The sequence below is a fragment of the Poecilia latipinna genome, unplaced genomic scaffold (genome assembly GCF_001443285.1).
Source record: "Poecilia latipinna isolate Pla-1442-1.1 unplaced genomic scaffold, P_latipinna-1.0 Scaffold393, whole genome shotgun sequence".
Lineage (NCBI taxonomy): Eukaryota > Metazoa > Chordata > Actinopteri > Cyprinodontiformes > Poeciliidae > Poecilia > Poecilia latipinna.
In genome coordinates, this window is record NW_015113009.1 from 84,716 (window position 1) to 102,298 (window position 17,583).

The 17,583-nt window shown below is 37.9% G+C and overlaps 1 protein-coding gene across 2 annotated transcripts in view; it reads right to left on the reverse strand.

The window, feature by feature from the left end:
- kcnh3 (potassium voltage-gated channel, subfamily H (eag-related), member 3) overlaps positions 1-17,583 on the reverse strand; it is an 87,897-nt gene that overhangs the window by 43,283 nt on the left and 27,031 nt on the right. For both annotated transcript variants that reach the window (XM_015037104.1, XM_015037103.1), the window contains exons 4-7: positions 14,732-14,978; positions 11,156-11,313; positions 10,547-10,748; positions 795-1,139 (exon numbers count right to left, since the gene is read on the reverse strand). In XM_015037104.1, the coding sequence (XP_014892590.1) occupies positions 795-1,139; positions 10,547-10,748; positions 11,156-11,313; positions 14,732-14,978 (952 nt within the window). The remainder of the gene's footprint in view (positions 1-794; positions 1,140-10,546; positions 10,749-11,155; positions 11,314-14,731; positions 14,979-17,583) is intronic.

Here is a 17,583-nt window from a genome sequence, read left to right on the forward strand (position 1 = left end):
AAATTCTTCATATGCTGAATTCACATCATTCATTTTATATATTAATCTCCAATCGTAGGCCAACAACGAAGCTTCACTGTAAAAACACAAAATCTTAGCAAGTAATTTTTATCTGGTTTCTAGTGTAGGTATTTTAGTACATCTATAGTAGCTTTTCAAAGTCAAAAAGTCCTTAACATTGATTTTTAAAAAAGTATTATTTCCATTTTCAGATTATTTCACTTATGGAAAAAGGAATTATTAATTTAAACAACCTAATTTCTTGATGAAAAGTTACTTTTAAGTGAGTTTTGTCTTATTTCAAGCGTTTTTAAGCGTATTAAGGAACAAAAATACTTGGCAAGATTTTGTGTTTTTGCAGTGCAGTTTGTAATTCTCTTCTTCTGGTACTGACAGGATACATTATTGGGTTTTTGCTTGAGCTTTAATTCAAATATACAAAAGTTTTAAGCATTTATATCGAGAAAAGTACTACTAACTGTAGATTTTAGTAAAACTTTATTGGCTTCTAGAAAAACAACAGTATATATGTCAGTATATTTCCATAATTAAAGAATATATTTCTAAATATGCAGAAAGAAAGTCTTACATATTTCATTTATATAAGGAAAAATGGACGTTTCAAGTGATTTTAAGGTAATTGTGGCTTCATTGAGGTGAGATACTTTTACTTTTTTCCAGAAAGTCTTAACAAGCCTCATTTTCTTGTACTGTAGGCAGATAATTTTTCTTATTTTAAATAATGTATAGCTTATTTTGGAATGTTTTGTGAAAGGTGAGTTTTTGCAGTGTACCTCCTATAAGCATGGTGCAGATGGAGAAGATCTTCTCTGCGTCCGTGTTGGCAGACACGTTCCCGAAGCCCACGCTGGTCAGGCTGCTCAGAGCGAAGTACAGGGCCGTCACGTAGCTGCTCCGGGTCGACGGGCCCCCGCCCAGCATCTTCAGGCCCCCCGATCCTGAAATGTTCCCATAGTCTTGGCTCGAGTTCCAGGGGCCCTGCCCCGCGACCTCTGACCCCGATGCGTTCCACTGGGTGCTGTTGGCTGGGAGGCTGCTCACTGCGGGAGGGGTCTGTGTGGTCAGAGGGGACATGAAGTACGGGGTCCCCAGGCGCTTTGCCAGTTCATAGAGCCAACCTGTGGGGAGAAAAGGGAAAATACAAAATATTACCAAGTATATTTGTCTCATCTCTAGTGGAAATACCTCAATACACTTGAAATAAGAGAAAAATATCTTAAAAGTAACTTTTCAGCAAAAAATGAGCTTGCTTTAAGTTAATCATTCCTTAATATTGATAAATAAAAAGTATAAGTTCCACTAGCAGATTATTTCACCTAAAACAAGGCATTTTTCCCATAAGTGAAATAATCTGCCAGTTATTCTAGTACTTTTTCATCAGTATTAAAAAATTATTGGCTAAGGACACGCTCTCATATCTCACTGAAAAATTACTTGCAAGTAACTGTTATCTTATTTCAAGTGCATTAAGATATTTGCACAAGAAACTAGAACAAAAACACTTGGTAATATTTTGTGCTTTTGCTGTGCACACCTTGATAAAAGACTGATTCATTTCTGAGTCTCTTCCATAAAAACAGGTGAAATATTTTCAGTTCTTTCTATTCTATAATGAAAAGCCACCTTTGAAAAAATGTTAGTTGTAAGTTAAATTCAACTTCAACTTGAATTCAGTGGCATAAAAATATTTATTTAAACTTAACGAGGAGGTGTTCTCTCTCCTACTCTTTATTTTGTGCAAGTATTCATAACTCTGGAACAATTTTTGTTCCATTAATAAAATACTGAATGTATTTTACTGGGATTTTGTGTGACAGACGCACACAAAGTAGTGCATAACTCTGAAGTGGAAGGATACGTAATTTTCTCAAATTTTTCACAAAATGCGAAATTAGGTCCAAACAGGCATTTTGAGCAGCTGAATGGTTGCCATGGAGATTAAAGGATTTCTTAAACATGCATGAAAGATCAAAGCAACGCTCCAGGTATGTTTTTGATGAATAGATAACATTATAACATGATGTAAAGACAAAAAAAAGTCAATTTTACATAATACTGCCCCTACAAATCTTTATAAATCAAGTAAATAACTGAAGTTTGCGGTTGTAGGACAACAAAATGTGATAAAACTTAAGCGTAAATCAGAAGTGCTAGAAAATGCATCCAGGATGAGCAATATGAAAGATGCGAAGCATCTAGATGAAGTAAGCAGATGTCCTCAGTGCACAGGAACAAAAAGGAGGAAAACGCTGCCATTTGTGAGTAAATGAAGGCTGTAATAAAACCCAGCGGAGTCTGTGACAGCAGCAGTAGACGGATGTTCTGATAAGAATTACACAGTGCAATATGGATGAGTCTATTTATTGATCCCTGGCATCCAGGCCTTCAGGGAGCGGCTTTTGTTCGCCCGCCAGCATCAATAAGCAGAAGTGACAGCGGAGCTGCGAGCGGATCCCCAGCAGAGCTGCTAAACCGTCAGCATCAGAGGATTTAACACCCGAGTAGTTTCCTGATTACATCGTCATTAGTGCAACTTAACCTCTGCCAAGCTCCGAACACACGGGCCTGACTGGAAGTTTGTTTCACCAAAGCGTGCGCAGCTGTGGATTACAACGGGAAAACCCAAAACTGATTACTTGTTTTAATTGAGGACGGTATCAGTGTGTGACTTTCAGATTACCGATCAGGTTATCAGCCCGATAGCTGCACAAAACCTGTTCATTTATTAACAAGACCTAAAAGAAAGTATTGGCTGTTTTAAGCTCATTGCTTTTACAAATCAATCACAATCACTAAAATTACTAAGCAAACTCTGTAAAACTGCTATTTCACCTTCGGGATTAATAAAGTATATTCTGATTCTGATGTCAACAAAACAAAAAATTAATGAAAGAGAAATATTTGATGTGAAATAATTGATTGCTAGAATACTCTCCCCATTTAAAGTAACAGATTTGTAAATCTAGCTCTGTCTTAATGAACAGGTTACAAAACTCAAATCAAATAATAATAATAATAATAATAATAATAATTAGGGGTGCACTGATTTATCGGTACCGATTTCCTTAATTTTGGGAGATCGGTGATTGGCCAGTTTTTACATATGAAGCTGATCTGATCCACTGATCTTATCTAGCTAAGCAAAGGTCTAAGAATCAACCACTGTCCTCTTTTGCTCTCCAGTGAGAGAAGCTTGACTGACAGACCGGCCCAAGTTCTGTCTGCATGTTTACAATTAACAATAGTGACCCCACTGTTGCCAACTCAACGGCTTTCTTGCTATATTGAGCAACATTTCAGACGGAAAAAAAAAACGGTATTAGCCAAAATCAGAATCGACAGGTTAAGCTTTTTAAAAGGTCGATAATCGGCAGAAAACTGCAATCGGTGCACCCCTAATAATAATAATAATAATAATAATAATAACAACAACAACAACAACAATAATATACCAAATAAATGATTTTTGTTACATTTTATTAATACTGTCTGTTTCTGAACACTCAGCTGTTCCAAACTCGAGATTCTCATGATGACGCCGCAGGAAATATAATAGTTTTTCTTTTTCTACTCTGTCATCCTGAAATTTCTTTATTAATATTATTGGTTTTCAAACAAAGAACAATAACAACAAAAAAATCCAAATGTTATCAATAAGAAAAAAACAAGCATGCACAGCAGATACAAACTGACTGGATATTACTTCTTGTTGAAGTAATATTTGTTTATAGGTGACTTTTTTTTATGTCAGATTAAAAAATGAATGGACTGCTGATTTGTCAACATACTAATGTAAAAGCTCTTGTATATAACAAAGCACAGTAATGACATCAATCTACCTTACATAATAACCAAACACTCTGGCCAGGAAAACCTTAAAAATGAAAAACCTTAGTCTGCAACGGGTGTTGTACAGTGGAACAGCTGGCATGACTGTTTCCTTGGAGGAAGAAGTTTTTTCTGCATCGGATTTTACAGGTTCTCTCTCTCTGTGTGTGTGTGTGTGTGTGTGTGTGCGTGTGTGTGTGTGTGTGTGGACAGCTGTTTGTCCTGTGTGGCCCTGTGATGGACTTGTGACCTGTCCGGAGTGTACCCTGCCTGTCTGCCTTGGGTAATAATGTGATTTATTTATTTTTTTCAAACCAGCTGGAGGAGAGAAACATGGAACCATAAACTACAGAGCAAATCCAGATGAGCATTTCGCTGCACCTGTGGTACATGTGCTACACATGTACCACATGTGGTACATGTGGTATTTGACATGTACCACATGTCAAATACCACATTTGACATGTGGTATTGCTGACAATACCGTGGAGCAGATCTACCTTTTCTAAAAGAAAGGTTTAAGCTGCAGCTGTGTTTCCATTAACCATAAAACTGCACAAATTGAAAAGGCCAAAATAAATTCTCTTAACAGAAGCACATCAATTTTGGAAAAAAAAAAACCTCATGTATTTTTGGCCGACTACAATTTCCCCAAAACGCCGCATACGTAGCTGCTCCCACATATGAGGAGCTTGTTGCTCCAACAGCCGAGTAAGATGCCGACGTCTCTCCTGATTGGCTGATGGTTTCTTCAGAACCATGACTGAATTATGAACATATCTGTTTACATCCGTCGCTGCCATAATTTTTAATGACTTACTGCGTGAACAAATGTATTCACGTGCAATCTTAATTTAATATCTTATTTAATGGAAAGAATGCACTTGTGAAATTGTGTGGTTTTTTTTTGTGGAAAACAGACAAAGATTTTTGCACACTTACAGCACCTGTATGAAATTAGTGCACTCTGTTTTGCAACTCAGGTGCATAAATATTATAAATTTATGTCTTATGGTTATATTTGTATTAATATTTAAGACCTTGGATGGAGTAGCTTGTCAACAAATAAGCAATTCTCCCTTGGGGATCAATAAAGTCTATTCTATTCTATTCTATTCTATTCTATTCTATCCTATTCTATTCTATAAAGGAGGTAAATAAAGTTGTAAAAACTGAAGCTGGTTTCAAAGCTCTGTGTTGGGTCTGCCTCTGTCCGTGGTGCTGATGTCTCCTGTCCCTCTCGTTAGGTGGAGTAAACTTTCTCTCTCAGCTGTCTGTGTACTGAAAGCTGTTCAGTACTTGGCTGCTCCAGTATGAATCTCCACATATTGCTTTCAGGTCCAACATGTTCTGTTGGCTCATTTCCTGTTGGAATTTAACACACTGTCTTTTTTACACCTCTGTCAGATAAGCTTACAACTAATCTCTCCACTACAATTTTGCTCGGTTAGTTATCACCTTGTATCTAATTATGTACTGTCTACATGGCTGCCAGATTTTTTTTCCAAGTCTAGCTCTCAGCCTTTTTAGAGGTACGATAAAAATCACCTCAGTGTTTCTCATCCAGTGCAGTCTGGCTTTCTGTGGTGCTTTCCTGTTACTGTCAACATGTAGCTCTCTGCTGAAGTGAACTTATGCTGCTGTATTTAGTTTATGAAGTGAGTGCTTCATTTGACATGTGGTCCATTTAAAATTTAGAACAAAGGTTTTAAATATTGATTTAGAAAATAGTTTCCATATTTTATTAAAAGTTAAAAGACAACTGTTTATTTGAGTTCATTTTGTAGCACAATCGAGTAATTACGTTATCTTCAATTGCTATAAAGATGATATACGTATTAAATACGTCTTCAAAGATATTTAACTTCATATTTTAACACCTTGAAATTGGGCCTCTGTCTCTTTAAGAAACTCCTGCTCTTTCTGAAACTCCACCTTCATCACAACATGGTTCCTCTATTAAACTCTTAACAAAGCTTTTTACCAGTGTTGCATTGAGAAGTAGTTCCTATAATGAGGTCAGCAGACGTGCAGGTCCACCAGATGTTTGCTAATTGCTGCTGGTTAGTCTGAAGGAGCTGAGTGGGGCAGCTCCCACAGGGAAGATGAATGGTTGCCATGGAAGATCCATGGATTTCTCAAACATGCATGAAAGAATCAAAGCAACATTTAAGGTATGTTCTTGATGAGGGACTAATATTACAACATCATGTAAAGCTGAAAAAAGGCGATTTTACACAATACTATCCCTTTAACAGGTGGAAACCTATAGCGATGTCAGGTTAGACCAGATCTGTCACAATAACAAATTTTGGTGGACGACAAATTGTCCAAGAAGTTATCGAGATGAACGATAATATTGCTGTTTTGAGATCATTTCGAGCAATAACACATTCTTACAGATCAATAAACATTCAATTTTGATGAACATTTACCACTGGAACTGGAAAACATTTTAAATATCCAAAATAAATAAATAAAACAGAAACAACAAATAAAATGGATCATGTAGTCTCTGGTTGAGACCAAAACACGAGAATGAAGACTTTTATCATCCAGTTTTTTGGTAGAAAAAGAGAAAAATGATAAATTATAAATTTAGTTTGTTTTAATATATCATGCGATTAATTGATTTGTTGAGTATTATGACATGCCTGGGTCAGAGGTCACCTAAAGTGTTGCAGATTTGAGGAGAAAATGTTTCTTTCAGTTTTTCGAGGGTGTGAGATTCGACTCTGGGTTGAAACGAAATCTTGGAGGCTTAGGGAAAAAAATGACTTGTGACCACCTGTGGATGAAAGTCAAATCACAGTTCCTTCATATTTCTGTGCACCAATCCTTCCTGCCACGTCCATCTGTATTTGAAAGGGACCAAATCCACATCCCAAGACGCGTCTCCTATATCACACAGGATGTATTGCTTCTCCACTGGCTGAGTGAACTCTCAACCACACGCTGCAGCTCTGCAGTCTGTAAATTATTGACGTGAAGACAGCAGCAGCAGAATGCTGTCCAGTGACTGACAGACTGAACAGTCCAGCGTATGCTTGCTCTGATATCAGTCCTCCATTGTGAATCTCAGCTGGTGGCACGTAAAGGTCAGGCCGCAGGCTGCTCTTTGTTGTCCCCTGGATTGCCTCGGCCTTTCTGAATGGTCAATTGAGGCTCTGCTGACATGAACCGACTGCAGCGCGCCACCGCTCCGCTGAAAGGATAATGACAGTTTGGACGGTGCGAACGGATGAGATGGGAGATCGAGAGAGGACGATACGGCGGGATGCGCTGAAATCAGAGAAGGAAAGGAAAACGCGGCGAGCTGTAGTCCACAGATCAGAGAACAAACTCATTTTCAGCGTCTTTCGTGTTCCTCGTGTCGCTGCTAAATATAAAAGAGGAACATAAAGCTTGAGTGTCGCCTGAGGTCTCAGTCAAAAGGATTAAAGTTTGCTCCTTTGCCCTTGGAAACTCCCTGTCTGTGTGTCTGTACGTGTTCATCAGACTGTGAGTCAGGGTTTCACACCGCCTGCAGGACTTCACGTTCCCCACTGAGACGCTTGTGGAATTATAAAGTTTGAACTACAGATTCTTGATTTGTCTGTAAAGCAAGTCAAATGTAGCTGAGAAGCAGGACTGAGCAGGACTTTAGGGAGGAATGCAAAACAGACTGAGATAATCACAAAACAATGCTCATCAAAGGAGGACAAAAAAAAACTAATAAAAAGTTACAAAAGATGTAAAATGCTTTGCAGAAAAAGGAAGTGGGGGGGGAGACTAAAAATGTTAAGAGAGGATTTTTCCACAACTGCTTTTTCAAACACAAACAACAAAGTAAAAGAAAGTAGGGTTGGACAATATGAGTGAAAAACGTAGAAGACATAAGTCTTTCATATCAGTCAATGTCAATAACACTGGGTTACGAAAAGTATTTTTTGGAAGTTTTCTATGTATTTTCAACTGAATTATGACTATTTTGCGCCACTGAATCCAAACATGACATCCATTTTTCTCAAGCAGGTCAGGTTTTTATTCTAATCTGGTTTAGAAAAAGCTGATCTGACTACACTGATGATATTTTTGTGACATTATCAGTTCATTTTCATTAATGTTTCTCATCCAAAAAAGATTTTAAGACTGAAAACAAAAGTTTTCTAACAGAGTGTGTTAATTAAATGTTACAAACTTGGATTTCTGTAAATTGAATAATAAACACTGATAAGGGTAAGTACATGTAAATTGAGCAGGACGTCTTCATTGTGTAAAATTCTCCGTCTCCTTCCTGTCCTGATGGAGTCTCTCCTCCTGCTCTTCACTCACTCATCAGATTCTCAGGAAACCGATCCAGATGTGAGAACAAGTCCTGCATTTTGATGCTCATGTTGCTCCATAGTTCAGAAAGTTGACCTGATTGAGGAAAACCAATCAGATTTTTGGATTCAGCTCATCGAAATGACCTTAAAACTGTTGAAAAACCCCAGGCGGATTTTTTTGGGCTGTTGACCATCGATTAGTTTTTCGTTTAAATATCTGAAATACTACCAGACGACGTGTCTGCTGTGTGTGCGCAGTGTGATAGATGTGGGTACAGCCTGTGACTGCTTAATGATTATTATCGATTAAATGCAAGTTCTCACTTTAAAGGAAGAACACATCGGACGCGTTGCCATGCGTCTCGTTGATGGAGACGCCCTACTGGTGCCTTGAACACACATTAGGATGTTTGTGCTGAAACACACCAGACTGCTGCACTTCAGCCCCGGGCTGTTCAACACAAAATAGTAGGAGTGTTTTTTTTTGTGTGTGTGTGTTGCCCCTCAGACCTCAACAATAAAAATGAAAGGCTGATGGCTTAGTCAGCCATCAGGATTAGAATGCATATGTTGAGTCATGTCTGCATGGCTGGTTCTCCAGTGATTGCTCCACACAGGCACAACAGAGAGGAGGAGTGTGTGGGAGGAGTTCATGGAAAAACATTCAGACGTTGTGCCTTCTCTAGTTTTGTTTGTTTGTTTGTTTGTTTTTGTAATTGCACAAGCAAACACAGCCAAGATTCATTTAATTTATGTGAGCAAAGTTTTTATCAGACGGTTTTCCTTGGATAAAATCAGGATTTTACTATAGAAGAGAATAGATCTTTAACATTCTTTCAATGTGACCAAGATTAGAAATGCAATTATAAAAACTTTTTTTTTGCCTTTTGAGAACAAATGGATGAAAAGCAATGATAAATGATGAATGATGAAAAGGAATGTTGCCCACATATTAGTTGTGTGAATACAATAAAACTGACAAAGAAAAATACCAGCACTACTGGTCAATGTGTTTTTCATGCTAATTATCACATCATTTCCTGTTTTTGGGCAATTTTATGAAAAGAATGATAAATGATTATGGGTCTGTTCATTTAGGGCTGTTAAAGGTTGAAGCACATAAACAGTTTCATCACATTTGATCTTTGAGGCAGTTTTTAAAACTGTGATCCTGCACAACACTGGATGTTAAAGTGTACAGCGGAGGCTCTCACTTTGATGATGATGAAATTTATATTGTGGACATGTAAGCAGTAAATGTCAAAAGGGTAAAATAGGATAAGAATAAGAAAATAAAAATAGGAATAATCATCAACATAAAAATAACATTTTAATGTTCAATTGGAGTAGGAATAACTAAATTCTTATTAAATCAAACCCCCAGTTGACTCATCAAGCGTATTTCAGTGTAGAAAGTAGAATTCAAATGCTTCCCATGTTATAAATATTTATATATAATTTGTCCTCCATATCACAATTATCCATTCTGCATTTTCCAAAAATGTTCAATTGATTTGTTGCTATGCAGTCTACAGCATTTATGCTAACTATGTTCAGTCAAAGCAGTTTAAGTTTGTAGCCGCACAGGAAGGAAGTTTTATGGTGCATTCATCATTAAGCTTTCAACATTTCAGCAGCCAAATCAACTTTTTTTAAGCTCTATCATGTTATAATGATATTCCTTCATCAAAAACATACATGGAGTGTTGCCTTTATTCTTCCATGTTTGAGAAATCCTTTAGTCTCCGTGGCAACCAACTGTGCAAAGCGCCTGGTTGGACCTTGTACCTCCTCTGAGTTTCCAGGCTTCTGAGCTTCCGCCTCACAGAGCCTCTCCTGACTCATATCGCCTCCAACCCGCTCCTTCAGACTAGCCAGCAGCAATTAGCAAACACCTAGTGGAACATCTGCTGAGCTCATTATAGGAGTTACTACTCAGTGCAACGCTGGTAAAAATGTTGTTAAAGGGTTAATAGAGGAGCCATGTTGTGAAGACTTCATGTAGAAGGGGAGGTTCAGAAAGATCAGGAGTTTCTTAAAGGGACAGAGGCCCAATTTCAAGGCATCAAGTTACAAAGTCAAATTTCTTTTAAGCCATATTTCATATATGCCACATCTTTTGTAACAGCTCAAAGTAACATAGTTACTTGATTGTGCTATAAAATCCCACTGTGTACCTGAAAAATACATAACAGTGCCCCTTTAAATTTGTAAAATGTGTGAAAACCATGTCTCATTTTTCTTCCCCCATCAGAATGTGGTTTAGCATTGGTCAAGTGCATACAATTCTAATAAAATACATCCAAAAGATACATATGTTCTTGCAAGGAACTGTATGTAAGTTAAAACCGAAGAAGAAACATGCATGGATAGTAAAAGTGCCCACTCACCGATGTCCGAGGAGCCCAAGCTTTCGATCTCCTTGCGGCCGATGTAGTACCAGACACAGGCCATCCAGTGGGCCAGCAAGGCAAACATGGACATGAGCAGAGTCAGAACCACGGCGCTGTACTGCGAGTAGCGCTCCAGCTTCTGCAGGAGCCGCAGCAGCCGCAGCAGCCGGACAGTCTTCAGCAGGTGGACCCTGAAGTTCTGCACACAGGGGCACAACGAGAGGTCAAAAGGTCAGTCTGAAGAACAAATAAGTGTTCTAAAGCAGAGGAATGACAACTATTTCACTTATCAGCTGGATCTCTAAATTTGTTGTTGATAGAGAATCCAACGTCTTTAAGCTTCTAATAAAACTGAACAATGAGTCAGTTAGCACTTAGCTGAACTAATTTAGCCCTCGCTTCATGACCTTTCAGAATTCTTTGCAGGTGAGCCAAACTAATTAGAGAGGAAATGTGTTTGTGTACAACAGCAAAATGAAAGAAAGGATGATCCAATCATTTGAGAAAATGGGACTGTGCTAACGAATTAAATAACAGTCAAGATATTGTCTTTTGTAAAAATAATAATAATATTTGTAGAGGTTTTGGTTACACGAGTGAACTCACCACAGTGACATTGAAAGCGTAAAGCAGGTCAAAGGGCAGGGCAGCAACAAGGTCAACAAAGAGCCAGGTGGTGACGTAGTGGACACAGATGGAGCGGGCGTCGTAGACCACCTGACCCGACGTGCTCACAAAGGTCGTACGAAAGTTCAGCATGATGTCTGAGGACAACAACAACATGCTGTTAAAAAACAGATACGTGCCAACAATGGAGCAGCATTCTGTTACCCTTTTATGCCATACATTTAAAATCTCCGCCTGGATATTTTTGCTTATTTATTGCTTATTTTTATAATAGCTGAATAGAATCTAGAAGTATTCATGTAAAAGACAAACTGGAACAACACTGCTGCCCAAAACTTTAAGAGTATGGTGGTTTATATTTCCATTCAGCTAAAACTCTTCTATCTTTCTTCTTTCTTGCACGAGTAGCTTTTATTCATCAGTAGCTGGACAGGAAGGTTGTAGTTTCTGCATTGAGTCTGTTGGCTGATATCTCAGAAGATAGGCAGGCAAAACATCATTGTTGTGATTCTGTTATCCAAGTTACATAATGATGCCTTCAGTGTAGACTCTTAGCTTTAGTTTAGAGACATGCAGATGCTAATGGCAATTTATATCCACACTTTATGTTGTCGGTTTCCATTTGTTAAAGCAAAGGAGAAAAAATTACAACAACAACAACAACGTGTATGTTCTGTTTTTACACAAACTTTTATTTATTTGAAACTTTCTTGTCATTTCTGTTGAGCAATGCCCAAACGCCGGCATCAGTAAACAAGCAAGCCCTCATTAGGATGAAAGCCAGAGGGTGGTGGAGCAATTCTGGTGCAGCGTGTGCTTCTACTCTTCAGCAACATAAATGTCACGTTTCAGCTTTTCGTGATTTATATGAGCTCAGATTCAGGTTGAATATACAACCTCAATCCATTTTTAAAGTAAGAATTCGGCGCACTGTTTTGAATTTATTGTAAGTTATGTCGAGTGAATGTGACCTCAGACACAAACAAACACCACCAAACTATTATTATTATTGATTTCACCACTCCTCACGATAGAACTGTGATGAATTCAGGAAGTCATCACAACATGATGCCTGTAGTAACATCAGAACGCGTGACTTGCATGATGCAAAAAAAAAAAAAAGAAGTGTTCCCATTGCAGTTTTGCTAAATAGATCTATTCTGATACGGCTGAAAAACCACCTCCTTCCAACACAAAACTTTTTTATTGAAAAGCATGGATTTCTTCAAAATTACTGCGTTTTCATCAAGCAAATTTATTTTCGTTATCTCTGTTTGCCCAATTTTAAGAGACAAGGGTCATTCAGACCCCACAAGCTTTTTTACTCTGCGCGCAGTCCAGCGGGGTCGTACTGACCCTGCGTGCGATTTTACAAGGTCCTTTTTGTAAAATCGTAGCCCCGCTGTCAGACTGTGACATTTTTCTAACACCATCAGAGGGTTAATGGAAACTCAGCTAACAAGAGCCGATTTCCGCACTTCAGATGAAGTATGAGTCCACTGGACCTATGTGAGAGAGAAGCTTTCCAGATGTTTTCATTGATCAAAATTAATATTAACTAAAACAACTATATACAGAAGCAAGACTTCAAGAACACATCAGCTTTAGGTCTTTCAGTAGAAACTTTTACAGACATGCCACCGTATCGAGAGGTAACAATAGCACACCTCTGATCAGGACTTTATATCCTTTTTTTGCTATTCAAATATTCACAGAGGAGAGTCTCGACTGCTCATTATCCTTCAAAGTGCAACTCTATTTGCTGAGCATAAACAGGAAGTGAGTGAAGGCGGTTCGTCTGCCATCTGCTCACTTTTATAACATATTTCTTTATTAAAAGCATGAATTAACCTGACGGAACAACTTAAACAGGTCGTCTGCAAAGTGAACGGGTGAACTGAAAGTATTGATCAGCAGGCTTGGCCTATTTTCCTAACGAATGGGATATTGATTGACAGGAGTTACACATCTCACTGCAGTTGGTTTCCATGAATCCAACGGTGAACTTTCAGGACGAGGGGTCAAGTTGTAATTTATGACTTTTCCAATAAAACTAATTGTGCGCTGAAGAGATCTCACTCTCGCAGTTAGGCCAACAGGAACAAAGAGGCATGCCGGTTTCTTGGAAAAAGAGTCGGCAGCGAGAAGTAATGGCCTGATGTAAATGGCTCATATCCTCTTACTGCGTCATGCATCATTAAAAAGCTTTACAGGTTTTGGAGATGGAGGATTATTGGCTGACCTCCAACCGGCAGGAGGCAAACACAACCACCAACAACATTCTGCCAGCCGGTTTCATATCAGTCAGGATCTAAAGGTTCATGTTGCTTCCTTTTACTGCTCTCTACACCAACGCTGAAATAAAATTCCTGGAACTATGCAGGCAGAGGAAAGCATAAAAACTAAAGCGTAAACTCAAACTTTTCTAAACTTTCTTAACCCTAACACCTTATTCCACCTTAAATCAGATCATGTTTGTTCATTTCATTTGTTGTTAACCTTTTAAACTGGTGACGTTTTCAGTACAGTTGCATTGACTGTTTTATACTTTTTGACAATACTGCTTTATATTATCGATCATGTTGGAATGTGAATGATTTATTCTGAACTATCTGCAGAAACGCTGAACCGATAGCTGCCTGGTTTCTCCCAGCAACAGATCTCTTTTTCTCAGAAAGTCCTAATCCTTCTTAACACCGTCCTGCTGCTGGACTCTGCTCTAATGTCTCCTCCTTGACTTTTTGCTCTTTCTACTGTGGCAATAAATATTCCTTTTAAATCTGAGGAAAGCAACAGTGAGCACAACTTCTGTACAGAAATGAAAGAGGATTAGGTTTTTTCCTGGCATTAACTAACTAGCAAAGAGGATAAAAAACATAACATTAGTATTCCTGTTATTGGCCTTAATATGACATACTGGCATAGATTAACTAATCATCATTTAGCTTTAGCATTACTCAACACACACAGTTTGCTTGGAAGAAAACTCAGTAATGTCTTGTGACGTTTGGCTCTGGCTAATTGCTGAACATGACACAGACCTGCAGCCGGGCTCAGCAGCTGCTCTCCCCTCTGAGATCAGACCCACAGCTGGAAAAGTTTATCTATACGCTCATGGTGTGTTTAATGACGGCCTGGAAAATCACGTTACCACATCTTCACTGGAACATTGACCAATATATTTGATGTGTAATTGATCATTTTGATGATGACACTCGACAAAATGTAATGTCTGTTTCTGTACTGGTGACTGTATGATGTTTTTATGACTTTATATTTTTGTGTTTTAATCGTGTAAACGGCTTTAAACTGCCGTGTTGCTGAAAGTGACCAATCGAACTAAATCTGTAGGAGATAAACAACATGAGCGAGTTGTTCATTTAATTTGTTATTGACCTCTTAAAAATTATCTCTCTCTCTCTCTCTCTCTCTCTATATATATATATATATATATATATATATATATATATATATATATATATATATATATATATATATATATATATATATATATATATATATATTTTATTATTTGTTTTTTGAGTTGATTCTCACCTAAAATGAAAAGAATCTCCACCAGGATGTCGCTGACACTGGGTGGATTTCTCGAGGTGCCGCCTTCGTCCCGCCCTCCACTGAAGCAGACGTTGTAGGGAACGGTGACGGCCACGTAGAAGGTCGCCAGCAGAATCAGCCAGTCCCAGCCGGCCTTGAAGGTGCCATAGTGGAGCAGGATGAAGCGGGACTTCTGGATGGCTGCTACTTTGTACTCTGGGATCGGAGGTTTCTGCCCAAACATGTTCTGTATCGGATCAAAGGAACACGGTTGTTAACGGCAACATCACGTCGGGGCCTCGACTCACCTCTTTTACTTCCTGCTCACAAGTTTTCTTTCCAAAAGTTGATCAACAATTGAACGTGATCTTATTTCTGTTATACGGCTGCCAAAAACACACCCAGTCATTTCCGCTGAATTTAATCATGAGTTTGTGTAAAGCACAGAACAAATTAGGTCAAATACTTTGGGAAAAGGCCTCTGCTGGTGTCTTCAAATAACTTCCAACTTTCAGCATTTCCATACAAATAGAAACTAAAACCCCATCTGATTTTCACGAGTTCTGAAAAAACCCCAAGCCAAACAAAAACAGGATAAAAATAGTATGCAGCTCTCTTCTATTTACAAAAAAAAGTTTGTAAAAATCTAAACACACCTCAAAAACTCTAGAATTGTGGAAATTATACAAAACACAATCTTTTATTATTATTATTATTATTAAGACTGCATGCTTATGATTTGTCCTGATTTAATTTAAAGATCAAGTGTTACCCTAATATTAAGTTTTTAGAATAAGACTTTCTAAAACATTTCAGATCTGGGCCGCATGTTATTGTTATCCTATATTTTTGTGACTTTGAAACTACATTTGCAGATTATAACAGTTTGAATTACACCGACTGAGAGGCTGCAGAAGATACCGGGATCAAAGTATACCCAGGGTTTAAAAAGTCTGAAGATGCTAAATGTTCCGTCTTGCTGTTCTTGTGGTTTAAACTCCTTTAAGTGAAGGCAGAGAGTCTTGATGGAGTGCTGCCTCACCTTCACCTGTTGATTTTGGTGATGAGGAAACACTTTGTAAAAAAAAAAGGTTAGCTTAGCCTTGGATGTTGTCTACGAAGGTCGTCAGAAGACAGGGAGTCTTCTGCTGCTGTTTTCTGTTAAACCGTGTTCATTATTTCTTTCATTTTATCTGCATTTGTAACTTATAGAAGGAAGCTTGTGATTATGATCAATGTATCAATATATACATTGTTTTTGCATCAAATATAAGCAATTAAACAAATTTTCTTTCAGCAAATCTCAGATTTACTTACATTAACAACAGCTACATTTCCATTGTAATTTGACATTTGGTTAAAAAAAAAAAAAAAAAAAACGTTTAATGGATGCCAATTTCAGAAAAAAAGTCGTTTTTTGATAAAAAAAAAGTTTTGGTGCTTTTTAAAAAGCCATATAAAAATGCATTTACTTCGCAAAACTGCAATCGAAGCACTACTTTTGATCAACAACCAGATGTTGCTACTGAAGCAAACCACGAAGAAGGCAACAGGAAGTGGTCGCAGGCCAGGCTGTAAATCCCATCTCATTACCGGGGGCGACCATAAACAGGGAAATATTTTGAGAGCAATTTTAGGGGGATTGGCAAAGTTATAGTAAAATGTGGTCAATTTTTTTTGTGTGAGTGTTTAAGCTGCACCATCAAAAATGACTAGTAAGTAACAATGAATAACAAAAGTGTTTTTCTCAGTAAACAACCTGCTGAGACCCATAGAAGTCAAACTAAGATTCAAATGTTGTTTAGATATGAGTTTGGTTCAGTGTCATATATCTAATCTCTGCTACACCTTTACAAAAACTTAAGGCCCTAAATAAAAACAAATAAAAAGTAACTCCACTTAATAAAATTCCTCATAAATATTGATTTATTACAGTGGTTCTCAATATAAGTCATGTGTTATTTAAATTATAACTTAAATTGCTTTAAACTTTTCTCTTTTTTCATGTTAAATATGTAGCAATTGAATATTTGAAAAGTATCATAACTTAAACTTAAGGCTCAGCACCAGAGTTTTCTAGAAAAATATTCAGATATTATTTTGTGGTTTTAAAGGCTCTACGTTGAAGGTGGTAAGAAATAAAGGCACACATACTTTATTTTTGTTTTTACTGTCTACTGCAGTAGCCTCTCGGCTCCCATACAGAGCTGTCGGCCAGTGCTAACGCTCAGCCTGCCTCCCGTTTCAAACTCTTCTTATTAAAATAAGTATAATTTAATCTAAATATAATTTAAATATTGGCTACCTTCGATAGAAAAAGGAGCTAAGTCTATGAAAGCAATGTAGCAGTTTAGCTAGTTTTGATTTCCAAGGCATAACAAGGCAGTTTATCATGATTCAGCCGAAGTAATGAAATAACGAACTGTTTATTGTGAATGTGTTTCTTCCTATTGAGCAGTGAAAGTAAATAAAACGTTACATGTCATTTGCTTTAAGTATTTACTTACTGCAGGGTTTTTTGTTAGTGCTGCAGAGCCACAGCTAACTGCTAGCCTCTCTCTTCAGCGGCTCTAACGGAGCCCGAGCCATTCAGCAGCGCAGCTGTTGCTCCGCCTACACTTTGGACTGAACCACTGTTCTAATAATGGTGGGGGGGGACCTAAAAATTAATTTTTTTTTTCTTAGATGAATGGCAGATTTACTTCTTTCTTTGTTTCTATTGCCTTTTTTATATTGATATTGTTTAAATACAAGGGTTTCTTTCATGATTTCTTTGGGGCGGACAATTCTGGAGGGCGGGGAGGGGGGGGGGGGGGGGCGGCCCCCCCCCCCCCCCCCCCCGGGGTTTTCCC